The sequence below is a fragment of the Elephantulus edwardii genome, unplaced genomic scaffold (assembly GCF_000299155.1).
Source record: "Elephantulus edwardii isolate Elephantulus edwardi_28Jun2011 unplaced genomic scaffold, EleEdw1.0 scaffold00050, whole genome shotgun sequence".
Classification (NCBI taxonomy): Eukaryota; Metazoa; Chordata; class Mammalia; order Macroscelidea; family Macroscelididae; genus Elephantulus; species Elephantulus edwardii.
Window position 1 is genome coordinate 8,008,963 of NW_006399800.1, and position 11,447 is coordinate 8,020,409.

At 36.0% G+C, this 11,447-nt stretch overlaps 1 protein-coding gene across 1 annotated transcript in view; it reads right to left on the reverse strand.

The window, feature by feature from the left end:
* Positions 1-11,447, reverse strand: part of LOC102864573 (aminopeptidase Q-like) — a 154,714-nt gene that overhangs the window by 11,845 nt on the left and 131,422 nt on the right. The window contains exon 19 of the mRNA XM_006886668.1: positions 2,638-2,713. Coding sequence (XP_006886730.1) covers positions 2,638-2,713 — 76 coding nt within the window. The remainder of the gene's footprint in view (positions 1-2,637; positions 2,714-11,447) is intronic.

Here is an 11,447-nt window from a genome sequence, read left to right on the forward strand (position 1 = left end):
CTAGACTCATTCTATGAAGCACACATATCCTTGATTACCAAAATAGAAAATTAGGCCAATATCTCTCATGAACATAGATGAAAAAATCCTGAACAAAATCTTGGCCAATAGAATCCAATGGTACATAAAAAAATAATTCATCATGACCAAGTGGTATTCATAGTAGGTGTGCAAGGATAGTTCAATATAAGAAAAAGAATCAATGTAATTCATCATATTAACAAAGAACAAGATCCTATCAATTGATGCAGAAAATGCTTTTCACAAAATCCAACACCCTTTCCTGATTAAAACACTCAACAAAATGGATTTAGAGGGGAATTTATTTAACACAATCAAAAGTATATATGCAAACCTGAGATCCAACATTGTTCTCAATGGAGAAAGATTAAAGGATTCCCCTTGAGAACAGCACCTAGGCAAGGATGTCCACTATCACCTCTCCTATTCAATATTGTATTGGAAGTCTTAGTGATAGCAATAAGACAAGAGAAGGAAATAAGAAGTATCCAAGTTGGCAAAGAGGAGACAAAATTATCTCTCTGTGCAGATGATATGATAGCATACTTAGAAAACCCTAAAGACTAAGCAAGAAAACTACTGGACATAGTTGACCAATTCAGCAAATGGCAGGATACAAGATCAACATACAAAAATCAATTAGGTTTGTCTACAGTGACAAAGAGAATTCAGAACCAGAGCTGAAAAAAAAATACCCTTCACAATAGATGAAATAAGATTAATAGACACTTACAAGATTAAATACTTAGGAATAAACTTAACTGGAAGCATAAAGGATCTGTTCAAAGAAAAATACAAGACATTATTACCAGAAACAAAAAAAGAACTGGAGAGGTGGAAGAATATCCCTTGCTTAGAGTTAGGAAGACTCAATATTGTGAAAATGACAATACTACCAAAGGCAATTTACACGTTCAATGCAATCCTAATAAAAATACCAATTCTACTCTTCAATGAGATGAAAAAGGCAATCTCCAATTTCATTTGGAATGGAAAGAAGCCCAGAATAAGCAAAGCACTCCTTAAAAAAGAGAAACAAGGTAGGAGGCATCTCATTCCCTGATTTTAAATCCTACTAACCTGCCAAGGTGGTCAAGACAGCATGGTACTGGTACAATGACAGACACATAGATCAATGGAATAGAATTGAGAATCCAGAAATCAGCCCGTCTACCTATGGTCAACTGATTTTTGACAAGGAGATGAAATCAGTTAAGTGGGGAAATGGTGCTGGCAAAATTGGAAAACTATCTGCAGAAAACTCAAGTGAGATCCACACCTCACTCCATACACAAAATCCAATTCAAAGTGGATTATAGACCTAGAAGTAAAATCAAGGACTATAAAGTTATTAAAGAAAAGCTTGGAAGAACTCTAGAAGTCCTAATTCACAACATAAACAGTCTTCAAAGCATCCTGGAAAATCTACAACCACGAGAGGATAAAATAGATGACTAGGACCTTCTAAGAATTAAATCCCTATGCACATCTAAAAAGTTCTCCAATAGGATAAAAAGGGAAGCTACAGATTAGAAAAAAATATTTGGTAATGACATGTCAGACAGGGACTTATATCTAGAATTTATAAAATACTTGAGCACCACAACAAGATAAAGGTAAATAACGCAATTGAAAAGTGGATACAGGATATGAACAGACAAAGAAGACAGTCAGATGGCAAACAAACACATGAAGAAATGTTCAAAATCCCTAGCTCAAAGAGAGATGCAAATCAAAACAACTATGAGATGTCATCTCACCCCAGTAAGAATAGCAAAATTTAACAGAATAGCAAACATCAAATGCTGGCGAGGTTGTGGAGAAACCAGAAATCTTATTCATTGTTGGTGTGAGTGTAAAATGGTGCAACCACTATGGAACTCTGTATTGCGCTTTCTCAAAAAGTTGCAAATAGAAATACCATTTGACCCAGCAATTCCACTACTGGGAATTTACGCCAAAGAAACCATAACTGCCACCCAAACCGATATATGCACACCCGTGTTTATTGTGGCTTTGTCAAAATAGCAAAGAGCTGGAAACAACCCAAGTTCGCATCAACAAATGAATGGACAGAGAAGCTCTGGTATATTCACACAATGGAATACTATGCAGCATTGAAAAACAAGGAACTCATGAAATATTATGCAAAATGGATGACCCTAGAGGACATTATGCTGAGTGAAATATCTCAATCACAAAAGGACAAATATTGCATAGGGCCACTGTTTTAAAATGAGGCTGACATCACGGTTGAGGGAAGACAGAAATGGAGGGGAGGAATTATGTATATTGTATTGAAACAGATGAGGGAGAGAACAGTTTAAAAGGCATATATGATTGGGTATTACTGTCATTACAGAAGTCCAGAATGAAGGCTGCATAGTGAAGTGGACTTGGGGGAAGGGACTGCATAACAATGAAAGAATTTTTCTTTTACTTTTTCAAGGAGAAGAGTGAATTGGGGGGAAGCGATAGGTAGGGAGAAAAGTGCAACAATGAATGACTGGAAACCCTAAGTCTCTGTAAACTTTTATTAAAATTTAAAAAAAAACAACATCCAAAATAATTATATAAAAAGTAATTTACAAGTTATTGAACAAATCAAGTACTTACCTCTGTGATCTGCAAATCTGTGCTCATGGAACTTCCTATAATATATGCTAGAGTAACCAATGATTGTGTTCCATACCTACAAAGCAAAAAGATGCTAATTAGGAGTCAAAAGAGTTTATAAGATGAAATTATATTTTATACAGTGGATAACAGCTAATTATGCAGCTTTTCCTATCTCCTAAATCTAAGCAAAAGTACGTGTATACTTCATCTCATACTAAAAAGCTGTTAGGTAGAAAATTCTCTAAGAAGTACTTATTGTTAAATAACAATCACTCTAACATGTAATTTTAAGATGTCTTCTTTTTAATTTTAAGTTTTACTTAAATATGAAAAGCTCTTCTTAAAAGTATTCTTCCTTCTTAAGTGATGTTATTAGAATGTATGTTATGCTTTGAATTAAAAAAATTTCTAAGAGAATGAATAAATATATAAATTATGTCCCTTAAAAATAGTCATTAGTACAGGACCAAAATTCAGAACCTGTGATGAAAACACCTTGAAAGTCTATTTAAAATTTTGTGTATTTATTTAAAGAGAGGATCCTTACCTTATGAGACTTTCAAAAGGTAAGTAATCACTGAAAACAAAGTATTAACATATAAAATACTAATCTATATAAGTCCTAAAATATAAAATATGGCTCTATGTGCTCTTGCAAACAGGTATGACATTTGAAATTTTCCCTGGAATTTAATGTCACTGAATACACAGTAAGAATCATCTACAAAAGAGAGCAATGAAGCATTCATCAAAAAACAGTAAGTACATACCTGCCCAAAGTGTTGCTGTAGTTAAAAAGCAAATAAAGGATTTGCGTATGCATTAAATAAGAAAGAAAATTAAAGCAAGATTAATATCAACACAACAAAAAAAAAAAACCGGTTGATTTACCAAAAGAGTTAATACACACAATTGGCTTACTTCAAAAAAATACTTGAACTTGAAAATATTTTGATACAATATTATAAAGTGAAAGAAAACAGTATCTTTTGTTCTTTTCATGCTCCCAGTTATAACCTACTCTAAGTCTATCTGATCTAAGAAGAAAGAGTATACATAAAACTTGAGAGGAGTAAAACTGCTTCTGAGGAAGAGAGGAGACATTTCTTAGTTCTCTAATTTAACCAACCACAAGAAAAAGATTGTGAGATGGCTTAAGAAATTTGATGAGGTTCTAATCTTAAAAAGTGAAAAACAGAGGAAACTTCCTGTTCTATTAACTGGTGCTGCTATAACTGAAACAATACAAGTGGATGGTTTTAACAAACAAGACACCTATTCTTTCACAGTTTATAAGACTGTAAGTATAAATTCAGAGTGCCAGCTCTAGGGGAAGGCTTTCTCTTTGTCAGCTCTAGGGAAAGAGACCTGTTCAATTCAGTATCTGTGGGCCCACCATTCCTCAGAGATCGCTATTTACCTTAGCTTCGTTCTTACCCAGGATCTAAGAGGTTTTCAGCACTGGAATCCTGGCTCCAAAAAGCATGTTCCACTACCAGCTCTTATTTTTGTTGTTATTAATGTTAGGTGCCATCAAGTTGAGTACCACTCATAGTGAGTGACTTTTTAAACAACAAATCTGAACCTTGTCCTATCCTGTGCCAGACTCTCAATCTCTGAAACATTCAAGCCCATTGCTGAAGTCACCTTGTCGATTCACTTTATTGAGGGTCTTTTTCTTTTCTGACTCGTTATCTTTCCAAGCACAAAGTCCCTTTTCCAAGGAATAGCCTCACCTAGCTATATCTCCAAAGTATGAAAGATGAAGAGAAAAAAAAAGCTTGAAAGATGAAACGTTGCCATTTTTTACCTCCAAGAAATACTCTGGCTGTACCCTTTCCAAGACATATCTGTGTGTTGGGGTAGTCAGTACTCTTCTCAAACACCACAACAAAAAGGCATCAATTTTCTGTCATTCTTATTCCTTGTCTAGCTCTCTGATGTATAACAGGTGATTAAGAAAACCATGGCCTGAATCAGGTCCACTTTAGTCTTTAAATTGAAATCATTGCTCTACAGCATTTTGAAGAGGTTGCTGAAAGTGGACTTGCCTGATGCATTTCCTGATTTCCTGACCTTTGGTATGAATGGTGTTGACTGTTGATCCAAATAAAAGGAAATCATTGACAGCTTTCATTCTTTCTACATCTAGCCTAAAATTGGTTGTTAATTCTGTGGTGAGGACCTTTCTTTTCTTGGTGCTGAGATGTAATGCGTACCAAAGCTGTAGTCCTTTCTCTTCTGCAGCAGGTGTTTCATATCCTTCTCAGTTTCAGCAAGCAAAATCGTGTCATCAATTATTCGTGAATCTTCCTCCAGTCCTAATACCACACTCTTTTTCGTAGAATCTGGCTTCATAAATAATTTGAATACAGCATACAGTTTGAATAGGTATCGAGAAAGGATAAAACCCTGATACACACCCTTCGTGATTTTAAACCATGGAATATTCTCTTGCCATTTGGACAACAGCTTCTTGGTCTAGCTATATGTTCTGTATGAGCACAATTAAGTGTTGTGGGATTCCCATTCTTCTAAATGTGAACCATAATTTATGATCCACAGAGTCAGATGCTTTTGGACAATCAATAAAACACAAGACATTCTTCTCATATTCTCTGCTTTCAACCAGCATCCATCTGACATCAGCAAGGATATCCCTGCTGCCATGGCCTCATCTAAAACCAGCTTTAACTTCTGATAGTTCTCTGTCAAAGTTCTATCCTAGCTATTCTTACATAATCTTCAACAATATTTTGCTTACATGAGATATTAGTAATATTGTTTGATAAAGTCCACATTCTGTTGGATCACTTCAGTTAGAAATGGTGACAAATATGGATCTCTTCAAGTCAATCAAACTGTCCTCCAAATTTCCTGGCATGAATTGGTGAAATATGCCAATTGATTGATATTCTATTAATTCTTGGGGATTATTTGTTGCCAATGGCTTCAGAACAGCTTGAAATTCATCCTTCATTATCATTGTCCCTTGCTCATCTAGTTCTTCTGAAATTTTTTAATGTCAACTAACTCTTTTTGATATAGCAATTCTGTGTATTCCTTCAATCTTCTTTTGAAGCTTCCTGGATCATTCAAGATTGTGCACATAGAATCTCTCAGTATTAAAACTCGAGGCTTGAATTTTATTCCCCCCTCCCATTCTTTCAGCTTGAGAAATGCTAAATGAGTTCTTTTTTTTCTGACTCCAGCTCTTTGCATATTTCATTATCATATTTTGCTCTATCTTCTCAAGCTATGTTTTGAAATCTCTTGTTCAATTTCTTTTACTTTGGCACATCTTCATTTTGTTTTGCCTTCTCGATGCTTTAATGCAATTTTCATAGTCTTTCCTGATACCCATTCTTTTCCTTTCTCTTCCTTCTCTGCAATGACCTTTTGCTCTCTTTATGGATGATAGCTTTGATGTACTCCTGTAGTTCCTGTGGTCTTCGATCATTAATGTTCAATGCCTCGAACCTGTTCTTGCAATGATTCTTAAATTCAACGGAATAGATTCAATGTCATATTTTGGTTCTGTGGGTCAAATGTTTTCCACTTCAATTAAAAGTTGCACATGAGAAATTTCTCCCTTCAGTGTACTACTCTTTCCTTTTTCTTAAGATAAAAGATGAAAGAGGCCATGTCATAGGGAACTTCACCTTGGTCCAAACATTAACCTAAGTAACTATGCTGATACTGCATCACATCCTAATTCTGCCTCATGGTAAAACCCGTATAGTCTTCCTTAACATAATAAGCACTGTTTCATTAAAACATAGGGGCCACAATTAAAAACCTGCCATAAAATGGAGGAGAGTTCTGATAAATGGTGAGGACAGATGGATCTTGACTGAAAGAAAAGGAAATTGGAAAGATGTTCATCTATGTTTTATTGACTGTGCAAACCAATTGACTGTGTACCATAACAAATTATGACTAACATTGAGAAGAATGAGAATCTCAGAATCATTTAATCGTGTTCATGTGAAACTTATACCTAGACCAAGAGGCTGTTGTCTGAACAGAACAAGAGAACACTGCATGGTTTAAAATAAGGAAAGGTGTGCATCAAGGTTGTATCCTTCCTCGACTCCTATTCAATTTAATCGTTATGCTGATCAAATCATTCAAGAAGCTGGACTACATGAAGAAGAATGTGGCATCGGGATTAGAGGAAGACTCATCAACAACCTTGCTTGCTGAAATGAAGAGGACTTGAAGCACTTACTGAAGAAGATCAAAGATTAGAGACTTCAATATGGATTACATAATAAAAACAAGAAAACAAAAATCCTCATTCCTGGACCAATAAACAACCCTGTGATAGATGGAGAAAATATTGAAGTTGTCAACTATTTCATTTTATTGGCTCCATAATAAACATCCTTGGTACTATGAGTCAAGAAATGAAAAGACATATTGCAATGGGGAAATCTGCTGTCAAGGACGTCTCCAAAGTTCTAAAAACAAACAATTACATCAGTTTAAAGACTATAATCTTTAAACCTAATCCAAGCTATAGTCTTTCTGATTATTTCCCAAGCATCTGAAAGTTGGACAGTGACTAAAGATGACAGAAGAATCAATGCCATTAAGTTGTGGTGTTGGAGAAGAGTACTGACGGAATATCTCACAGATTCCAAAAGAATAAAAAAGTTTGTCTTGGAGGAAGTTCAACCAGGACACGCCTTAGAGTCAAGACAATGGGCTTGAGCATATCGGAGATGGTGAGGATGTGCTGGTTAGGGAAAGTGTCCTTCATAGGCTTGCTGTGAATTGTAGGGGCCTTAATGTCACCTAACAACAGCATTGTTTTTGGTTTGGTTTGGTTTGGTTTATATCATATGTACCTTTTAATCCGAAGTTTCACAAGAATTTCACTACACATGGATTTACAAATAACACATTCTAACACAAGTAATATATAGCCAAATGAGATACAATTCTGATAAACAATGAAAACGCAGATCCTCCTTGTCTTCTTTTGCCTGGATATTCCGAATTGAATCCCAGCAGACTACAGTACCCTTGTGATTTAGCTCTCTCTGGCTGATGTTCTGAGATCTAAAACTCAACCCATGGTTTTAGGATTCTGTGCTAGATCTTATCATCATCTAAAAAATACAATATATGCCGGTCTATAAAGCACACCACACACAAGCACACACATTATGCTTGAATTTGGCACTTGGAGCTGGTTGGCACTCTGCTGTAGGCAAAGCATTGGGACTTCCCACCAACTAACTTCTAACTTCCCCTATTTCCAGTAGTGTGTTCATTGTTGTTGCTGTTGTTATTGATTGATGTCTAGTCGAGCACAACTCATAATGACCCTATAAACAAAAGGCTTGAACTCTTTCTATCGCTATCATCATTTATCAAGGTTCATAGACTTTTGAGAGCCATGTTGTTTAAGAAGTGGATGCCACGCCTACAACTAGTCAATCATTGTGGACTTTCATGAGAAATGCTATTCTTGCTTCCCTGTAAGAGGACTTTTGAGCATTTCTCAATGTTGCTAGCATTTTCCCTTTTTTTTCTCTCCACAATTGGTCAAGTGTTTAGGTCTAATCTTAGTTGTTCCAGTCATTAAAAGGTATAGCTTCTGTCATCTTGCACCATTTAAGAATTAAACTCCATAAAGTCCAGCACTGTACACCTCAGTATACAAGTATACTATACAGCTTGTAGCAATTACTGCCACTTATTCTGGTTGAACTTGCAAGATAAATTTATAGAAGCTGGCTAGTGGCCCGTACAGGTTCCTCTGGAAGCTGCCATCAGATGAATACTGTTGCATAATATCAGCAGTCAGGCAGGCACCATGGTCACCTATTTAGTATCCAAGAGGAAATGAATGGCAAGTATAGGAAATTGTCAGATATAATGAGTGGAAGCAATATTAGTCTAGGAGTCAGGAGACCTGGATTCTGATATGAGCCCTTTTACCACCTTCTGACAACTCACTGAACTATTTTCTGTGGCTCCGTTTCCTTACCTACATAATGAGGGTATTGAACTAGATGATCAGCCAGGTCTTCTCCCAAACCACACCATTGTCCCTTTAGGTGACCTTGCATATTTAACCTGCCAAAGTGATGGCAAATACCACATGCTTCAGCCTGGGTCTCTTAAGTTGCTTTTAAAGAATCGGACTATAGAAGATGATGAAGAAGTCTAGTGAGAGAAATTGAGTTAATGATACCAGGAAATGTTGATGAAGTTTCCATGGCAGCCTTCCAATTAATTCAATTGTTTTGTTTTTGTTTTAATGTCCTTTTTCTGTTGAATGCTCCTAGTTTTCATTTTCCATTCACTTTGTGTGTGAAGTCTGGTTTTCATTAAGCTGTGGTCAGTATTTGCTACTAGGACAAAAATACATTGTCAAAATACATGCTAGAATAAAACTATGTTTGGGCCTCTCCCTTCCTGTGAAACAACATTGCTATAGTCACTGGGTCAGTCTATCTTCCTGGAGGTCTTCCTCTCTTCCTCTTACCCTCCATCTTTCTAAGCATGTATTTTCCCAAGGCTAGCTCATCCCGACAGAATGCTCAATGTATGCAAAATGAACTTTAAGGTCGCCTGTTGCCTTTCTTTTAAGATTGATTTGTTTATTCTTTTGGCATTCCATGCGATATTCAGTACCCACCTCCAACACTATAATTTAAAGATAAATTCTCCATGGGTCATCTTTATTCATTGCCCAAATTTCAGATACATACAAAGCAATTGGAAACGGATGACTTAAATTGGGAGCATCTGAGTCTTTAAATTTACGCTCATGTTCTTTTATACCTTCGAGAGGTCCTTGACAACAGCTTTTTCTATTGGCTTCTTGACCGTTGTTATGAGGGGTGTTGATTGTGGCTCCAAATTAAAATTAAATCACTGAAAATTTCAATCTTGTTTCTATTATGATGCCTATGTCATCTACATAATGTAGGTTGTTAACAAATCTTCCTCCAATCCTGATGCCACATTGTTCTTCACGAAGTCTAGTTTCTCAAATGATTTGCTTAGCATACAGATTGAATAGGTATACAGAAAGAACGCAATGCTGACATACCACTTTCTTGAGGTTTCAATTAGGCATATCTTAAAATATTAAAATCTTGCTAACATCCATAATTGATTATTTAGTCGGATGACATACTCTCCAACATGTTTCACTGATACCAAAAAAGCCACCTTCTTCAGTGGTTTAAATCTACTCAAGGCTCAATTAGTGTTAGTGGCCAGTGAATAAATAGCTGAAATGCAAACTCAAAGGAGGGTGTATAGAATTCAGCGGCTGTTCCATAGGATAAAGATGGACAGTTTCCTCTCAAGCTATTATAAGACTGAACATTGTGGTATATTTGTTGTTGTTGTTATTGGGTGCCATCATGTTGAGTACAATCCTATGAACAACAGGTCTGAAACTTGTGCTATCCTGTGCCATCCTTACATTTCCTGACACGCTAGAGCCCTATACAACAGTGACTGTGTCAATACACGTGGTCGAGGGTCTTACACTCTTTCACTGACTCACCATCTTTCCAAGAATCATGTTCCTCTTCAAGGAATAGCCTTGCCTCTCCTACTAACATGCCTGAAGTATGTGAGAAAAAGCTTTACCATCTTTGCCTCAAAAGAGCACTCTTGCTGAACTTACTCTAAGACATATTTATTTGTTCTTTTAGCAGTCCATGGGGTGTTCAGTACTCTTATCTAACACCACACTGAAAGGCATCAATTCTTCTTCTGTCATCCTTATTTATTCTCCAGCTCTCAGATGCATTGTAAGTGATCAGAAATTCCATGGCCTGAATTAAGTGCACCTTAGTCCTCAAACTGACATCATTGCTCCTCAATAATTTGGAAAGGTCTCTGACTAAAAATTTTCCCAAGACAACACATTTTCTGATTTCCTAACTGCTGGTACTAACAGTGTTTATTGTGGATCCACATAAGAAATTGTTGAAAACTTCAGTCTTTTCTTAATCTATCATGATGTTGCTTATAGGCTAAGTGGTAAGAATTTTTATTTTCTTGATACTGAGATGCAATCTTTATTGAAAGCTGTATTCTTTGGTCTTCGGCAATAAATACTTCATGTCCTCCTTTCTGTAAGCATGGTCCCAGGAACAAAGTATTTCTACTGGGCCTTCAGGTTTCCAACAGTCTCTATCAAACCATATTCTTAATTATTATATTCTCAATACACTTTCTGTTCCAAAGCAATAACAGAGAATTGACAGAAAATCAAACTATATTCAGAAGAGGCAGTGGGATAAAAGATATCATTGCTGTCAGATGAATCTTGGCTAAAAGCAGAGAATATTAAAAATGTTTACTTTTTTTTTACTCATTATTTAAAGACAGTTGACAATGTAGCTTATAACAAATTATGATTAGTATTGACAAGAATGGGAATTTCAGAACACTTTATTGTGCTCATGCAAAATCTGTACATAGAACAAGAAGGAAATGTACAAACAAAACAAAGGAATACTATATGGTTTAAAATCAGTTAAGGGTTTATCATGATTATAATCTTTCTCTGTGCCTATTCAATCTATATGTGGAGAGATTAATTTGAGAAGCTGGACTATATGAATAACAATGCAACATCAGGATTGGAGGAAGACTCATCAACAACCTGCATCATGCAGATCACAAAACCTGTTTGCAGAAAATGAAAAGACTTCACTAAAAAAGAAACTTCAGCCCTCAGGCCTGGCTTTAGTTGTTTTTGGTCAAATGTTCTTCTAAGTGGTCTGTCCATTTGCTGTACAGAGGTAACGCATGGTTGCTGTGAT